At 41.3% G+C, this 19,545-nt stretch overlaps 1 protein-coding gene across 7 annotated transcripts in view; it reads right to left on the bottom strand.

Annotated features, from left to right (window-relative positions):
- RCBTB1 (RCC1 and BTB domain containing protein 1) overlaps positions 1-19,545 on the bottom strand; it is a 52,554-nt gene that overhangs the window by 14,465 nt on the left and 18,544 nt on the right. For 6 of the 7 annotated variants that reach the window (XM_039252190.1, XM_039252186.1, XM_039252189.1 and 3 more), the window contains 5 exons: positions 10,849-11,015; positions 7,079-7,237; positions 4,098-4,205; positions 3,286-3,428; positions 2,117-2,307 (listed from right to left, as the gene is read on the bottom strand). In XM_039252190.1, the coding sequence (XP_039108121.1) occupies positions 2,117-2,307; positions 3,286-3,428; positions 4,098-4,205; positions 7,079-7,237; positions 10,849-11,015 (768 nt within the window). The remainder of the gene's footprint in view (positions 1-2,116; positions 2,308-3,285; positions 3,429-4,097; positions 4,206-7,078; positions 7,238-10,848; positions 11,016-19,545) is intronic. The other variant, XM_039252193.1, reaches the window with a different exon arrangement.

Genomic DNA, 19,545 nt, shown 5'->3' with positions numbered 1-19,545 from the left:
AGCTTGGATCGGTGCCTCCACAGTCCTATGGCTTGAAATAACCCTCTTCCCCATCTTGGTTTCTGACAAGAGACCTCTCTTTAGAGAAAAAGTATTCTTCAGAGGTTTGATTTCACCTTCTTTCTTCCTAACACTCAGCTGAGATCATAAACAGAGAGAAAACTCTTCTGATTTTCAGTGGGTGTGTAGGAAGTTCTCTAGGAGATACATTCTGAATGATCTTTTTTTCCAAGCTTAACATTAAAAAATGTTAAAACTTTTCTTCTGAAAAGGATGTCTTTTCAGGATTAGAATTTTGAAAGGCAAGTACCCAGAGAAGCCTTTTATTAACAGGTCCAGGGTAAGCAGCACAGGAGAATCTGAAGACGTACATAGTGTTTGGCTGTGCATGCTACACATATGTGTGATTATGGCTAAACAGTCCCATTCTGTGAACTAAATTCTTTCTAATCACAACATTCACTGCAAAAAAATACTGTATTATAGTTGAAGAATCTGGAAATGTTTGATTTATTTCATGTTAAAGTGAGCAACAGCTTAACTCTTCCTAAAGATACTCTCGGCCCCGTGCACAGATTGGTCACGTGATGATGGGACAGCCCTGGCCAGCCGGCTGATATACCCGAGCCATGACATGTACTACAAGACTGGCCTTTAATATCAACTGCTAAGCAACCTAAACCCCACAGTTGACAAGAGCTACATTACTTTTCAGGCACAGGGCCATTGTGATCCATTTACTTCCTCCACATACAAAGAACAACTTAGAAGAAATACATCAGCAAAAAACACAGAAATGAACAGGAAATAAAAGAGATTAAACCCATCATGTTAATGGCTACTCAGCTTTCTGACACCTTACCATTTTTCCATCAATGGACTCCCAAAGAAGATAATAGTCAGAAAAGGGACAGATTACATAACGAAAGATCACCCTAAATTCCACTACCCTTTGTAATTCCTCAAGTTTTGTGCCCTTCTGAAATAAAAGTATTTGAGATTGATTGAAAGAAAAAGTGAGAAAGTATAGTTAACATCAGAGTTAACCCTAAAAATTACATGGTTTTAATTTTTTTAAGTTCATTCCTGGTTCCACGTGACCAGAATTATGTAATAAATTTAGTGTAACAAAATCACTTGAAAACAGGTTACCCAAATATTTGTATACAAATGTTTATAACAGCACTATTCTTAAGAACTAAAAGGTGGAACCATCCAAACCTCCATCAACAGATGCATGGATAAGCAAAATGTGGTCTACACATACAACAGAATATTATCCAGCCATAAAAAGGAATGGAGTACTAATATATATACTACAACATGGTTAAGCCTCAAAAACATTAAGTAAAAGAAGCTAGACACAAAAGGTCACACACTGATTCCATTTATATGAAACATCCAGAATAGGTAAAACCACAGAAACTAAAAGCAAACTTTGTGACTGCCAGGGCTGGGGAAAGGAGAATGGGGATTGAGTGCAAAACAGGTACAGGGTTTTCTTTGAGTGGTGAAAACGTTTCAGAACTTGATATGAATGGTGCTTGCACTACACTGCAATTGTACTAAATGCCTCTGAACTGTACACTCTAGAATGGTGAGTTTTGGGGCACCCGGGTGGTTCAGGCGGTTAAGCAACTGACTTCGGCTCAGGTCATGATCTCACGGTTCATGGGTTCGAGCCCCGCGTTGGGCTCTGTGCTGATAGCTCAGAGCTTGGAGCCTGTCTTCAGATTCTGTGTTTCCCTCTCTCTCTGACCCTCCCCTGCTAGTACTGTCTCTATCTGACTCTCAAAAATAAATAAAAAACATAAAAAAAACTTTTTTAAAAATGGTGAGTTTTATGAACAGAAATTTCACCTCAATTAAAATCAAAGGGGCATATGGGAGGCTCAGCTGGTTAAGCATCTGACTCGATTTCAGCACAGGTCATGATCTCGCGACTTGAGTTCGAGCCCCGCATCAGAATCTGAGATTCTGAGATCTGAGAATCTGAGGATTCTCTCCCTCTCCCTCTCTCTCTGCCCCGCCCCTGCACATGCGCTCTTTCAAATAAATAAATAAACTTTTTTTTTTTTTTTTTTTTTTTTAAAGAGGTAGCCCTGAGCTTTCTTACCTACAGACAGGAGGCGCCAAGAGACGGCAGGAGTGGCGAAGCAGGCGAACACGTCGTCAGTGCAGGAGAAGTGGGTGAGGTGAGGCAGGACCACGGACTGGCCCCGGCACTGGCCCCACATGTACACGTGCCCGCCCTGGGTCTTGGCAGCCGACGTGTGGGCCGAGTGGCAGGCCGCAATCTCTACTACCCTGAAACATTTTAAGAAAAACGTATGTAATTTGTTACAGAAGCCTATAGCCCACGATACAAGGCCGATAAAAAGGTCATGCTTACAACACCGCAAAAACCAGCCCAAGACTGAGAGGCATTAGCTTCAAGTCACATGGACCGAACCGAAAGATCACAGCAAGAGTATTGTGTTTTTCCCTGGCCTGTCACCTCACTTCTCATCCTGACCTCATGCGGAATTAGGATAATACATACTATTGAAAAAAACCTGGAAAAAAGGGACTAGTAACCAAAGTAAATGAGGGAAGTGAACAGAGACAAATTGTCTTGACAGTTCTGGGGGCTTAGACAGTAACAACAATAACAAAATACTCTCTTCAATACAGCATTTCCTTGATACCACCTTTCCTCACATCCCCTAAATAAGCGATGACACTGGGTGTAATGGACTCTGCACATCCTAATCCAAATGGACATCAGGCCAAGCACATTTCTCAGTATGCCTCTTAAGCACAGTCCTATAATCAGAAGTCAACACTCTAAAAATTAATGGGTAAGACCTCAAGATTTGGCTGAACAAAAACAAAGCATCTATTCCAGTGACACACATTAAATCAAATGAATATTTAAACAGAAAATCTCCTTTGAAAAGAAGATTTAAAAGTTGTTCAGTTGGCTGATAGGAAAAGTCTATACTACACTCTGAATTTCTACATGGTGAGAGACCCTATTTTATTTACCTACTAAATGAGCCACAAGAAACCTGTAAGAATTCTATAAAGATGCATTAATACCTATCAATCACAGGTTATTTTAGAAAGCCACATAAGAATCCTATCAACTTCATGTCCATTCTGGCTGCCACTCAAACTCTTTTGTTCAAAATGACCATGTTAATAAACAGAAGAGTTACAAAGCCAAACACCATAGCTCCTGCACACAGAGTCCCAAGTCCAAAAACACACACATAATCCCGAGACATGGTACAGCCAAGTTACCTTTCTTTCTCCACCATGATGTGTGCTGGGCTTAGCAGGTTATTTTTATTGCCAGTTCCCAGCTGCCCATATGTGTTAGCTCCCCAGGCATAGAGCAAGCCCTCATCTGTTAGTGCTAGAGTGTGTGCATAGCCGCAGACAATCTGCAAGTAAATTTAAATGGTTACCATAAACAGGGAAACAGGAAGGGTAGGGACAACATCTACTTAAAGATTACAGCTAGCTTCTACAGAATGCCAGTTCATCATCAGGTATGGACTGACATTCTCTGGAACATTGAAAAAGCATTAGAATAGCCAAAAATTGGGGTGCCTAGGTGACTCAGTCAGTTAAGCATCTGACTTCAGCTCAGGTCATGATCTCACAGTTCATGGGTTCAAGCCCTGCGTCAGGCTCTGTGCTGACAGCTCAGAGCCCAGAGCCTGCTTCAGATTCTGTGTCTCTCTGTGTCTTTGTGTCTCTGTGTGTGTGTCTCTCTCTCCCTCCCTCCCTCCCTCTCTCCCTCTCTCTTTGTTCTTCCCCTGCTCATGCTCTCGCTCTCAAAAATAAATAGAACATTTTTTTAAAGCCAAAAATTGAGACTACTAGATTTTTCCAATAGATTTTTGTACTTGTCAAGACTGATACTGATGTGTCACCACCATGGTGCTCCTTCTCATCATGGGAATTTAGGAAAGACAGAATTTCAAATGAGAAGGATGAAGGCATACAGCACTGTCTGAAAATTTTTACTGAAGAGTAAATCTCCAGTGTTTCTCCAAGTTGGAGCAGGGGGGCTAGAGGGGAGCAGCAGTGGAGCCCACCACACGTACCTGGTTCACACACACGCTGTGCAAAGCTGCCACTCTCACAGGGGTCAGCTGATTACCATTGTTGCCCAAGCCTAGCTGACCATTGCCATTGTAACCCCAGCCATATACCTTAGAGAGACAAAGGGAGAGAACAGGCTTTTAAAACAATTAGTAAGAGGGAAGATACAAAAATGCAGTCCATGTAAACAAATCAAGTACTTTTTCACATCCAAACACCCATCCAAAGATCCCCTACTGGGGATCTCCCAACAGAAGATATTTTGGGGGTGGGGATGACAGAATTTGGCATCAGTTCCCACTCCATAACTTACTGGTTGGATAGCCTTAGGCAAGTCATTTATTCTTGCTATATAAATGAGGAAGCTGATGCTCATTAACAATTATTAAGCACTTCTTGTATGTCACGACATGATAAAAGGTACTAGGAGTAAGTTTTTGGTCACAGATTAACAGGAGAGATGGACATGTGCAAATTTTTTGCAGCCAGGGGGAGAGTGCTATTCTAGAGATACAATCAAGGCACTACAGGAGCAGAGAAGACAAAGGACTTAGCTATAGGAAGAAAGTTTAGGAAAGACTCTTCAGAGAGCAGAGATTTGAGGACAGCTGAAGGATCGATAAATGGGAGTAAAGTATTCCATGAAGAGGGCACAGAACATGCTGGAGGCAGGTTCTGAAAATGAGGCGGCGGCATGCTGGGACACATTCAGCACAGTGGCAGGACAAAAGACAAGAAGGAAAAGTAAAGGCTAAGAGGATAAACTGCCAAAACACACACAAGGGAAAAGTAGAACGCATGCACGGGTCTCCCATCTGCAATATTTCAAACCAGATTAATAGTCACATCTTAGAAAAATCCTGCTGTCTGCACAAAAGGTGAATAGACTCTATGAGACTACAGGCAGGACAGCCATTCAGTCAGTAAATGTGTCTCTCATCAGCAAAGCAATGGGTTCTGCCAAGGGTTGAAACTAAGGCCGTGACAGTGGGACCAAAAGAGGGAATGGGCAGGAAAGAGGTTAAGACGACAATGTAACAGGGCCGCCTGGGTGGCTCAGTCGGTTAAGCATCCAACTGCAGCTCAGGTCATGATCTCACGGTTCATGGGTTCGAGCCCCGTGTTGGGCTCTGTGCTAATGGCTCAGAGCCTGGAGCCTGCTTTGGATTCTGTGTCTCCCTCTCTCTGCCCCTCCCCTGCATACACTTTGCCTCTCTCTCTCAAAAATAGAACATTAAAAATTTTTTAAAAATTAAAAAAAAAAGAGGACGTAAGACAATGTGGTGATCCCTTAGATATCTGGAGAGGGGAGTCATCAGCTGAAAGTAGTAGAGCTGGAGAGAGGTTTGCCAGTGGTGGTGAAGGTTTAGAACACGGAGGTGTGAGACACAGGAGGGAAAAAGTCTGACCAGGAACAGACTAAAGGTCTGGTTAAATGAGAAACCTGAGGTGTGTGGTGAAGCCAAAGATGGGGTTTTTCAGGGCAATGTGACAGACGAGAAAGGGGGATAGAGAACTTAGGGTACTAGCAAGAGATGTGGAATGTGCTTTCCATGTCATAAGTACAACAGGTTTTTAACTATCTGCAGAAAAATTTGACTATAGCTATCAAAAAATTTAATGGCGTACACCCTGACCCAGAAATCTTATTCCTGGGAATTTATTCTATAAACTACTTAACATGAGTGTACAAAAGATATACACACACACAGTAACACAGAAAGTCAGTGCTACAATGTTTATACCAGCAAAAGTTTAGAAACAACTGAAATTTCCTTCTATAGAGTTTTGGCTGTGGGTCATCCAGACAAGGAAACATAAGCAGCCATTATAATGGAAAGCAGCTATAAATGGTCTGATAATAGATTCACGTAAACATGTGTTGTTAAGCAGGAAGTTGCAGAACAGCAGAAAAAAGCAGTACCTATAATAATCCCATTTTTTATAAAAGATAATTATATTCACCCATATATAACTGTTTGTAGAGAAATGTCCAGAAGGATATACGTCAAACTTTACAGGCTTCATTTGCTTTCCTTTGTGAAAATAACCATATAATAATAATTTTAAAATTAGATGTGTTTTTAAAAATAAAGAAGTAAAAAGAATACCAGGATGGAGAATGTCTGATGACTAGCCCAGGAAATTCTAAAGTCATCAAAGATGACATTAGGATTGATGAAAAAGGTCAGTTAACACTCTAGTGAATATGACATGAACAGACTTGTCAAATCACCATGCTGCATACCTGAAAACAATGTACCACTGTGCATTGGCTATACTTTAATTAAACACACACACACACACACACACACACACACACACACCAATCTCATATATACAGAGAACAGATTGGTGATTTCGAGAGGTGTGGGCTGGGGGTTAAGCAAAATGGATAAAGGGGGGTCAAAAGGTACAGACTTCCAGTTATAAAATAAGTAAGTCATGGGATATAATATACAGCATGATGACTAGAGTAATACTGTATTCCGTATCTGAAAGTTGCTAAGAGAATAATCTTAAAAGTTCCCCTCATAAGAAAAAACTCTGGGATTCTCTTTCCCTCTCTGCCCCTCCTGGGATGCACTCTCTCTTGCTCTCAAAATAAATGAACTTTTAAAAAGATCACCAGCTACCGCTCTTTAAAAAGAGCGCATACTTGATTTTTTTCATTGGATGAAAGAACTAGCATCAAACTCTTTATTACAATACCTACAAACATTAGACTGTTTGGATCTCACAAAAACCAAAATAAAATTTAGACACATTAAAATCCTTACTTGCAGATAAATCTTGGAGTTTGAAAACTCATACTGAGGAGCAAATACCCTCCAGATACTCTTCAATCAGTAACCAGTTAGCTATCAATGAATCTCTAGAAACAAAGCACCTTCCTTCCACGATCTCATGCTCCTCATAAAGGAAATGATATTTCACTGAGAGAGGTGAGGTGAGGAGAGGGGAGACTGTGGAGACAGCTCACCTCTCCATTGTCCAGAACAGCCATGGATGAGGTCTGACCACAGGCAATGCCAACCACTCTCTTAATATGTAAACAGTTTGTAACTTTTCGAGGAGTGGGTTGATTTGTTGTAGATCCTGATCCCACCTGGCCACAGTTGTTATACCCCCAAGCAAATACCTATACAAGATAAGGGGAAAAGAAAGAATTATTAGCATTAGGGTGAAAATTCTAGCACTGATGCACATTAGTAATCATAAGATAAAAATAAACCCACTTAATGAATATTTATGAGCTACATGGCTCTAAATGCTTCCCATATATTAATTCCCACAGTAATCCTGTAGGTTGACCCTAGGGTAGATACTATTTCACTCCCATTTTATATATGGAAATAGAAACAGAGAGGTTAAGTGACTTGCTTGAGGTTCTACAACCAGTAAGTAGTAAATGTGGAATCTGAACCCAAGAAGGTCTAGCTGTGTCTGAACCACTGTGCTATACTGCCTCTGGATTATGGCAGCCATATGTGATTTTTTAATCTGCCATCAACAGGAAATAAGGTACATACCACATAAGCAGCAGTGATATGAAAAATCTGCCTAACTCTTTGGGGACAGATATTCTTTTTTTCTTCCCCCTCCCACAAAAAGCTTTAAAAACCTTAAGATGTGTTTTCTTGTCTCACTAATCACCAATACTAAACATTACAGAATCTTTCCTTATGAGTCACAGCCATCACAATTATAATTATCAATCACAGTTACATATCATAACACAGTAAGGGTCACAAGAACTAAAGGGATGTTTGTCCCTACAGAGAGGACACCAGGTTGTCAGGTTACTCTTGGCTCTATTTTCTCTCAGTTCTCATTTGCTGCCTGTCAGCCCTAGGGAGCTCCCCTCCTCAAATGCATCCTGCCTGTAGTATGCCATAGCATGAAAACCAGATTTCTAAAGATACACAAATAGAGCTCTGAGCTTGTTAAAATCCAGTAACAAAGATGAAAAACAACGCAAAAAATCACCTCAAGTTAATGACCAACTGAGCCTATCAAACAAAAGTGTAACCAGAGAGAATTAGACAGGAATGTTAGCAGCCCAGGCAATTTACTTCTTCTAAGACCTGGAGAATTTCTAAGGACCCCAACCCTTTCATTTGCCTGCAGGAAGTGGTCCTCACACATCCTGAGGTGTGGCTTCCACAATTCTTTGCTCTGTCAGCACTTCCTATCTCAGCTCATATGTCTGATGTTGCCCCAGGCAACAATAACAAACCCCGCTGCTGGTGCCTTAAAAGAATAGGCACGATAGGTTCATTTCATAGGAAAAAAGAAGTAACTGCAAACTTCCTCAAAGTGGATCCACAGGAATATCTATAATAATGATGCAAATATTTAGCACACTTATCCAAAGTAGCATATGCTTATAGTTAAAATAAACCAGGAATCCAGGCTGTACAAATTAGGGAATTCTAATTTTAACCAATCATTCTGGCACTTCTCAAATATCCCAAGCTCCCTTGTAATGCAGCTGCCTTTCATTTTAAAAATGGGGACTGCAGTTGCACTAACCAAAAACAGACTAGCAACCAGTGGATTTGGGGCCTAAGACCTGGGTGCGAGGCCTAGCGCTAGTACATCCTAGCTATGAAAAGTTCACCTCCCTCCGCTTCTCTGGTTTCTGCACCCTACCCTGTCCTACATAGTAAAATCACTGTTAACACCACTGAGCTATTCTCAAGAAGAAGACAATATGATCTCTGTTTTAGAAATCACAGGGGGCAGGGGCGCCTGGGTGGCTTAGTCGGTTAAGCGTCCGACTTTTGCTTAGGTCATGATCTCGCGGTTCGTGGGTTCGAGCCCCGCATTGGGCTCTGTGCTGACTGCCAGCTGAGAGCCTGGAGCCTGTTTTGGTCTGTGACTCCCTCTCTCTCTGACCCTCCCCTGCTCACGCTGTCTCTCTCTCTCTCCTAGAAATAAATAAAACATTAAAAAAAAAAAAATTAAAAAAAAAAAAAGAAATCACAGGGGGCAGACAGGGAACAGCTGACAGGCAGACCAATCAAAACGCTACGGAATAAAACAGATGGGGCACCTGGGTGGCTCAGTCAGTTGAGCACCCGACTCTTGATTTTGGCTCAGGTCATGATCTCACAGTTTGTGGGATCAAGCCCCACATCGGGCTCTGTGCTAAATGTGGAGTCTGCTTAAAAGTCTCTCCCCCCTCCACTCCTTCTCTCTCTCTGCAAAATAAAAATAAAATAATAAAATAAAATAAAAGCTATGGAATAAAGAGACCATGGCAATAGCCAGGTAGGTAGCAAGGCCTGACCTGGTTATGAAGAGAAACAAAATGAGATGAAAGATGAGAAGGTAGAATCAGTAAGTTGAGGAACCTTTAAGACAAGCATGGAACGTTGCGGGGGGGGGGGGGGGTAGAGTACCTACTGGACTGTTAGTAAGTTATTTTCTATGACACCATTACATTTACTGAAAACGAAACAGAACTGAACTGATGGGATCATTAAAAAAACAAAAGTATAGAACACCATTCTACACATCTGGTTTGTAGTCTTAGCGCAGAGCAGGAGACTCAACTGCCTTGAGGCTGAAATCTGCTGTTATTAAGAGTGATCCTCAAGAAGATGTGGTTTATCTATACGATGGAATACTACATGGCAATGAGAAAGAATGAAATCTGGCCATGTGTAGCAATGTGGATGGATCTTGAGGGTGTTATGCTGAGCGAAATAAGTCAGGCAGAGAAGGACAGATACCATATGTTTGCATGTATAGGAGGATTAGGAGGAACTTAATGGAGGACAGTGGGGGAGAAGAAGGGGGGAAATAGTGGGGGAGAGGGAGGGAGGCAAACCATGAGAGACTCCTGAATGCCGAGAAGGAACTGAAGGCAGATGGGGGGGAGGAAGAAGGGGGAGATGGGCATGGAGGAGGGCACTTGTGGGGGTGAACACTGGGTGTTATATGGAAACCAACTTGACAATAAACTATTAAAAAAAAAAAAAAAGAGTGATCCTGGTCACACAGACTGTATTAGTGTGTCACCATATGTTTTTAGCTGTGCACAGGGCTGCTATGTTTATACTACACCAAATACAAATATGTCATGACTTTATTTTTTTTAAAGCAAAGCACTTTCACAATAGTCAAAAGCTGGTAACAACCCAATTATCCAACAGATAAACAAAATATGGCATATACACACAATGGGATAGTATTCAGCTTTAAGAATGAAATTCTGTCACGTGCTCCAACATGGATGAATCCTGAGGACATGATGCTCAGTGAAATAAGGCACTCATAATCAGATAAACACTGTATGACTCCACTCATATGAAGTCCCTAGAGTAGTCACTCATGGAGACAGAGGTAGATGGTGGTCGCCAGGGGCTGGGAGTGGGTGGAGAGTTCTCATTCAGTAGGTACAGCTTCAGTTTTGTGAGATAAAGAATTCTGCAGATGGATGGTGGTGAGGGCTAAATAACAATGTGAATGTACTTAATGTTACTGAACGGACATTCAATAAATCACAATGGATCTAAAAATATAAATATGTATATACATATATAATTTGCCCTCCTAACCACTTAAGTGGTTAAAGAGAACATGGCAATAATCCAGGCAGATGACAAAACGGTTGCAGGAAGCAGTCCTCACGTATCCTAAGGTCTGGCTTCCACAATTCTTAAAAATGGCTAGGACAGCAAACTTTCTATTATGTGTATTTTACCACAATTTAAAAATAAAGAGTAAGAGCGGGGCACTTACCTCTCCATCAGCTGCCAGAGCCATTGAATGATGTGAGCCACAAGCTACTTCAACCACTTGCTTGATCAAAAGATTGGTACAGACTTGGATGGGAGCAATGCCTTGGTTGGTCGTCCCATTCCCAAGCTGGCTATATCCATTGTGGCCCCAGGCATAAACAACTCCATCTATACAAGATGGCCACACACAAAGAATCAACTCCAAGAAGGAATGGTAAATGTACTTTCTTTCCCAGACTTTACACAACTCATTCTCCAACCTTAATTTCCTTCCATTGCCTCCTTCTCCCTATAAAGTAACCACTGATGAGAGGTAAAGGAAAGAGGGACAGATGAGAAAATAGGATAGACAAATGTAAAACCATTCAAGAAAGGACTCAATATGAGCAAAGAAAGAAGATTAGCTTTATGGTCAAAAGTCAGTTTACATATACAAAAATTAGCCTTTCTGAACACACCGATTCATTTCAGTAGTTTATGTGTCAGGTATCAAGCAAGAAGTAGAAGACATAAGAAAACTTAACACTAATCTTTACTGTCATTTTGCCAAATATCAGGGAACCGTGTGTGTGTGTGTGTGTGTGTGTGTGTGTGTGTGTGTGTGTGTTTGGGGGGGAGAGGGAGGGAGGGGGAGGGAGAGGAGACTCTCTCTTAAAGTGTGGAGGAAAAGAGGTATACTTTCTATATATATTACATACAAAAATCCAAGAGCTTCTCTCAAACAGACTATTATTGGCATAAAATGTGGCTCAATTTCTCTCTAATGACTTTATCTTTTTGGGATTCTGATAGAGGTAACTTTTTGGTTTTGTGCCCCCTCTAGAAGTATCATTGTTTCATGCATTTCCTCCCATAGCATGCCTAAGTATGGAGAGTAGATATCCCCAACTTATACACTCTTTTCACATCTTTCCCATGGTAGTAAAACATCCTAACCTATGAAGGACAGTCTAGGCCAGGAAATAATGATATCCAAGAGCAACAGCAGAAATCCAAGTGTTACTGTGAGACTGCTAACTCACTGAAATGGTCCCTAAGAAATCAAGGAAAGGTACTCATAAATAAGTAGGTTTCTGATCATCTAATCTAGAATCTGGTTGTGTGTTTCTCATAAGAGGTCTTCCCTATTATGGAAATTATAATAGAAACCATAAATGGGAAATTTCATCCTAAGAAGGATGAGGCCATAGATTGAAAAAGTATAATACCTAAAGAAGATCCACAGTATCATGATAAAGTTATATCAGGTGACAGAAATGTCGAAACTTATGTTTTCATTCCTAAGAGACAAAAAATAGACCTGAACAGATAGAAATACATACCTTGTTCCTGGATAGTAAAACTCAGTATCACAAAGGTGTTAGCTTTCCCTACGTAACTTGGTAAATTTAAAATAAAAGCAATGGAATGATTAAGTTACTTTCTGGAGCTACACACACTGATTAGAAAAGTTCAGCGGGAAGAACAAATGAGAATAAATAGAAAAACTCTAAGCAGAGAGAAGACAGCTGGCTCTACCAGTTATTAAAACCTATAAAAAGTTTCTAAAACTAAGATTAATACTAGGACACGGGCAGAAAAACCAGTGGAATGAAACTGAAGTTCTAGAAATAAACCAACTGCACACAGAAATAAAAGCTCTGTCATTTGGGGGAGAAAGGACTTTATATAAATTGGGTTGAGATACTTGTGTCATACTGAAAAATTACATTCATTCCTCACACGATAACTTCCTAATGAATCAAAATTTTAAATGTGGAAAATAATACCATACAAGAATTAGGAGGAAAAAAATTAGTGAATTCCTCCATAACGTGGGAATAGGGAAAACTTTCCTATGATTCAAAAATCAGAAGCCACAAGGGGCGCCTGAGTGGCTCAGTCAAGTAAGCGTCTGACTTCAGGTCAAGTCATGATCTCACAGTTTGTGGGTTCAAGCCCTGCGTCGTGCTGACAGCTAGCTCAGAGTCTGGAGCCTGCTTCCGATTCTGTGTCTCCCTCTCTCTCTGACCCTCCCCTGCTCACGCTGTGTGTGTCTCTCTCTCAGAAATAAATAAAAACATTTAAAAAAATTTTTTAATCAGAAGCAATAAAAACACATCTAGTTACATAACTAGATATGTAACTAAAAAATCTAGTTATGGGGCGCCTGGGTGGCTTAGTCGGTTAAGCATCTGACTTTCGCTTAGGTCATGATCTCGCGGTTCGTGGGTTTGAGCCCCGCGTCGGGCTCTGTGCTGACTGCCAGCTCAGAGCCTGGAGCCTGTTTCAGAGTCTGTTTCTCCCTCTCTCTCTGACCCTCCCTTGCTCACGCTGTCTCTCTCTCTCTCTCTTAGAAATAAATAAAAATGAAAAAAAAAAAAATCTAGTTACATATTTTTTAAAACTTTACATAGAAAAGCATCATGGGCAAAGAAAAAAATATTTTAAAAAATATTTGTAATTTAAATTACCAAGAGACAGTATCTCTAATATAAAAAGAGCTTCTAGAAGTACAAAAGAAAAAGACCAAGAATCTGCTAGAAATATGAATTGATGGTGCGCAAGGGAAAAAATGTAAATGACTCTTAACCATATGAAAAGACACTCCACCTCACTCCTAGGAAGAAGACACAAATTCAGAAGGTAGGACTCCTACTCAACAAGGCTACTACCATTGCCAAATGCCTGCTGTGCCAGTAAAAAAAAAAAAAACCACTGCAGAGTCCCTGAAATAGCATCACTCCTTCACAGAACCTAGCTAGGTATTTGGTAGCAAGGTGACTCCAACAGGCCCTCTTCATCCTGGAAGGAGCAGCAGTTCACATTAACAGAAATCAACCTTTAACTGGGGTACAGGTTTCCTGCCCGCAGGGCCTGAGCTTAGCACAGCTGTATGAGGGCTTATGGAGTATTTAATCCACAGAGTATTTGATTCCAGAAAACATTTCATTAGACCAAGGGACCCCCTTTATAGCAAAAGAGATGCAGCACTACTCACATGACCATGGGGCTCCCGGTCCTATGTCATACACTGCAGCATCCCAAAGATGCCAGCTTGACACAGCGATGACAAGCTGGCTGATGGCACAGCTGATGCATCAGCCTGGAGATGAGACTGTGTGAGGGTGGGATGCTAAGCTCCAGGCACAGATTCGAACTCAGTGACCACTACATGGTGCTGTGTCCCTAACAGGTAGAATACATGGGTCCAGGAACCAAAGTGGACCCTACTGACCCACATTCCCAGTGACCAACTTGGGGAATCTGATGCTCCTGCCCCTGCAATTGTAGGTTCTACAGGTTTAGAAGTCTGGGCTCCCTAAGCAGAAACACTTCCACTAAGGAATACAGCAGGAATCCCACTGAACTTTAAATTATGGCTGCCATAGGCTCTCTGTGTTCCTCCTGTCAAAGAACTGACAGGAAAAAAGAGGAGTCACTCTCCTGACAGGAGCAACTGACCCAGTCAGCAGAAAGAGGTGGGACTGCTATTTTATAATGGGGCGAGAGAGGAATATGCTTGGCAAGGAGGTAAAACCTGGAACTTTTGGCGCACATTTGCACAAAAGTACTAGTAAATAGAAACATACAGCAGTCATGGCCAGAGTACAGCATGGTTAGGGGCTTGTATTCCTCAAGGATGAGAGTCTGCATACACAATGAGGTTAGCCCCCCGAGCCACAGGCTAGCCAAATGTGAAGAGAATCTAGAAGGAGCACTGGAGGAAGAAGGCAATGAGTATTAGTTGTGGCCATGAGACCAGCTGTGTGCAGCACAGAGGCTGGAACTCATCCCACTACCAGTCTTCCAGGAAGTCTTCCCTGGGAATAGAGGCCCGCCAGAATCCTGGAGGACCTACACCCAAAATATACAGAAGACATGGATCTGGGTACTGCACGGGACATAATGTGTGAACGCCGTGCAGCGTCACCCAGATGCCCCTCAGGATTAAGGACCTTCTTCCCCAGATGCTAGGACTGCTGCCAGCTGCTGCTTCTCAGCCGTCCTCTCCAGATCTGCACCTGGCAATCACCTTCTCGTTAATGCATTATTTCACCATTTTAAAATTATATATGAACCTATTTCTTCCCTTTTTATTTGGTAAAACATAGGAAAAGTGAGTTTCATGAGATGGCTCTTAGTCCCAATTTCCCAGGAAGCTTTCAAAGCACCACCACCCAACTGGGCACCAGCATCCACTTTGCCCAGCCCTGCTCTTGCCACACCGTTTCTGGCAAACAAAGGATGAAACTTCAGGATCACCTGAGGCTCAAGAGGTAAACAAAATTACCAAACGATGACAGTGAAACCATACCAGCCTAGCAGGGAGAGCGGGGAGTGGGAAGAGCATGAGAAAGGGAGAGCACAGAGAAGCACCTCATGAAGTTCTAACCTTCAAGAGAATGCAGCTGGCCTTCAGAGACTGGACACGGATTGGAGAAGTGATCAGAAACAACTAATTTTATAAGTAACCTATTTAATGTTACTTTAGAGGACAAAAAAGAAATCCACAAGCCCTAGGTCTGTATGTAAAGCAATAATACTAAATGAATATAGATCTTCAGAACAGTTACCAGATGGGACAAGATTTTATTTTTTAAAGGTGCCACATGCACCTCATTTGTATGTGTCTGGGGTCCTGGAAGCCTGACTACCCTACATGCCCCTACAGATGGACCGTGAGACTTGTCTGGAGGCTCTAGCAGGGAGCACAGCTACCTGTATACCCTTGACTGAAGAAAGGTCCTCCTCTATCAGGGAAGATCATCCTCTTCCACCGAGTGCCAGCTTCGGGAGGGACACACATGGAGAAGGGAGGAAGGGGACGCCCGCCTACCCAGCCACATCAGCCGTATCAACCCTAGAGATCAATGTGGTGACAGACGTCACTGCCAGATCACCCTCACATCCTAGATTTTCAGTTTAATAACGTAGTATTCATCAAAACATTCCTAAAATGTCTTTTAGAATAGCACACAAATCAGTAAAACATAGAGAATTGAACATGTTTTTATCTTTATTCTCTCCCCAAAATCCTACTGAAATGATAGTGAGGGGAATTAAAAAAAAAAAAAAAAAAGGCATAACCAGTTGAGGACAAAAATAACAATAAAGAAGAAAATACAACTGGAGAGAGGTCAACAAAATTCTGGAAGAAGGAAAGCAGGTGGATATGGTAACATGGCCGACCAGAGAAGGTGACAGGTACATCTGCAAAAGGAGAAGCCAATCACAGCCCTGGAAACTCAGGAAGACCCAGGGGCTGGGGGGAAGCAGACACCAGGGAGATGGTGTTAAGGGCCAGTGTAACTAAGAACAAAAGCAGTCAGACCCTAAACCCTCGTCCTCCTCCTGTGGGGTCAGGAAGCGTGTACAAGACAAGAGACCTACAGCACTTACTTACTACGAATTTCTTTCTATAGCTGCACTATAGCCCAACTTTTCCCTTTGCCCAAACCTCCTTCCCTCCCTTCTCCCACATGACAGGACAAAGAAAATGAGCTAGGAGAATAATCTAAAGAGGCCTTGAAGACAGCTGTAAGACACCATAGTGAGGAAAGGAGAAGGGGAAGTCCGATACTAAATAGTGAGATCCCTGCCCTTCCTGTGCATGGAAAGCTGACAAAAACCCATATCCTGATCAGGGATCTGGAAGATTCCACCCTCCAGAAGCTCATATACTGACACTGGGAGTGACACTGGGAGCATTCCTAATGAAGCAGTTATTATTTCCCTAAAGTGAAGCTCAGTACTTGACAAGCCGCACCCACGAATCCAGTATTCTCAGCATGTAGATCAGTGCCTGCATCTCACCTGTGGACAGATACCCAAGGATCACAAATTTAAAAATTTTTTTCCTAATGTTTATTTATTTTTTGCAAGAAAGACAGAGCGCAAGTGGGGGAGGATAGAGAAAAAAGGAAACACAGAATCCAAACAGGCTCCAGGCTCTGAGCTGTCAGCACAGAGCCCAATGCGGTGCTCAAACCCACGAACCGTGAGATCATGACCTGAGCCAAAGTCAGACACTTAACCAACTGAGCCACCCAGGCGCCCCATAAAGAAACCCTCTAACAAAGAAAGCCAGAGACCAAAAGAAAAGAGAAAGAAGCAATATGGGAGGGGAAAAAAAAGAAAGCAGAGAAGAGAGGATGACTTGAAAGTAACCTACACCAGCCTCAAAGAAGATAGTGAGGCCATGAAGCACGGAGAGGAAGCTCTAGAAAGGCACATCTGGAGAACAAGAAAGAGAATGGGGAAATGTAACAGAAATGTGAAAATGTGACAGAAGAGGTGTAAAATAGATAAAGCTGAAGAAATTTTCCAAAAAGTAGACTGGAGAAAAAATATAAGAAACTTAAGAGGGTCAGTTCAGAACCTTATAACTTCCTTTTAAGAAAAATTCCAAACAGAAGAGAACAGAGAAAACAAAGAAGGGAAATTACCCAGGTAGTATGACAAGAAAATATTCTAGAAATGAAGGAATTTCCAAATTGAAGAGTCAACAGAATGATCAATACAATAAATTAAAAATTATCCACACCAGAGTACATAACCATGATTTTTTCCAGAAAACTGGGAAGAAGGAAAAAAGGTTCCAAAGAGGAAAAAAACAGTCATATGCAAAAATAGCTAAAGCCAGAACGGCATCAGAATCTCAAAAGCAACCCTGAAACTCAAGAGGCTCAATGACTTCAAAATTTTGAGGAAATAGGATTTTCAATCAGGGATTTTAAGCCCAGCCAAACCACCGAGCAATCTGCATGAGTAAAATGAAGACATGTTACAAGAGTGTCTCAAAGATTTCTCTCACACCCTCTTCCTTGGGAAGCTGCCAGAGATAATGTTTCACTCAAATAAAGGTATAATCCCAGGAGGAAGACACGGGACACAAGAAATAGGGATCCAGAAAGGATAAAGGTGAAGGGACTTCCAGAGATGACGGTGAATGAAGTTCTAGGCTGACAGCCATGCAGCAGGCCCACAGTGACCAGTTCCACTGGGACACGGGGACGGAGGGCTCCAGAGCCATCAGAATGAGCTCAGATGTGCTGAGACGCAACACTGCTCTATGGACCAGTCTGGGCATAATGATAGACCTTTAGAAAAATAAGTGAATGAACCCCAGTAAAACAAACAGTGGTATAGAAAGGCGATGGCTCAGCTCTCAATCACATGTACAGAGTCCTAATAATGTAAATATTGATTGAACTAAAATGGGGATATCATTGTGTTGAAAGGATCAGCAGAGGAAAGGGGAAAGAAAGCTAACTTCTATCTGCCATTATAAAAAGTGGAAGGATAAGATCTAAAACTGAAAATTCAGAAAGAACAGCTGTAAGCATGTTAAAAATTTGAGATTAAATATGAGAAGAAATATCCAAAGGAGATAAAAGTGGTTCCTTCTCAAGAACAGTTTCTAAGCTGAGGAGGGGTGAGGCAGATGTCATTCTGCGTTTTACTCACAGCCATATCCTAGTTGACGTTTAAAGTGTTCATTTATTTTAAAACTATTTGACTGTAGTACATATATAACATGCACAAATATATGTACTATATATACATCTGATAATGTAGAGCATGTTTAAAATATATAAAATGTATATCAAAATTAACAAAACTAAAAATATTCCCACAAGAATATCAGTTATTATATTTTTATTTTTGTTTTATATTTATGTTTATCTTTATTGTAACAGTTAAGACGGTTATGATCTGGATTCTGAAAATAATTCCAAGAGTTGTAATTTCCTAAGGTCACCACTTTGAAGAAAACCAAGAATTTAAATGTGTATGTTTTAATGTGTTTGCTCTAAAAACCTGCCCAGTGTTTCACAGTCAGAAACCAATGACTAGTTAAAATTGATTATTTGTTAGGAAAAAAAAATCAAACCATTAGGTCATAAAGGATGACAAGCAGAACCAGTCAGCAAAGTAGTAACCGCTTGAAAGAGCCAGTGTGATGCCAGAAAGCATGGTTACACAACATGGAAGTGAGATCATCACCTCATTATGCTCAATACCAGTTATATTCTCACTAGACAATCACTCTCAGATCTGGATCTCACAGCTTGAGACAGATGCAGACAACTTGGAGTGCATTCAGATAGGAGTTAAAGACAATTAAAAAGGTCAGTACGGAGACCTCTGGCAACACCCAAGGAAGCTGTGATTCCTCAGTCTGGAAATGGAAAGCAGAGAGAGAAAAACAAGCAGAAAACTTCCCCACAAAAAGCAGACAGCCTCTGCTAGAGAGACCACAAGGATTAATGTGCTTAAAATACAAAGGGAAGAATGTAGGTTATATATAATCTATTTTCAGAGAGTTCTGGTTGTCCACAGTGCAGATAAATTACCAAAGAAGAAATGTAGACTCTCCTTCGTCAGTGATCTTGGGGAAGCAGAGATTAAAACGAAAAGAATCTATCCTACTCTCTTTCCGTATGGCACACACATGAATGACAGGGAATAAACTAAGATTTCTTAACTTCGAGATTCAGGAACTACACATTCAAAGGAAAACCAGCATTATGTTGTCTTTATAAAAATGTACCAAGTAAAACCTGAAAGTTGCCTTGCTACCATAAATCCACTGAAAAACTAGGCTGACGGACCACTTCGTCTGCTATATCTAACTTCCCACAAGTTTACATAAGTATTCTAACGTTTGCCTGATGTGCTAGCAGTACTCTGTTCCAGAGTTAGCTTGAAGTGT

The sequence above is a fragment of the Hyaena hyaena genome, unplaced genomic scaffold (assembly GCF_003009895.1).
Source record: "Hyaena hyaena isolate Hyena2069 unplaced genomic scaffold, ASM300989v1 scaffold_410, whole genome shotgun sequence".
In the NCBI taxonomy this organism is placed as follows: Eukaryota; Metazoa; Chordata; class Mammalia; order Carnivora; family Hyaenidae; genus Hyaena; species Hyaena hyaena.
Note: the sequence above shows the minus strand (reverse complement) of the source record. Positions and strands in the feature narration are given on the sequence as shown.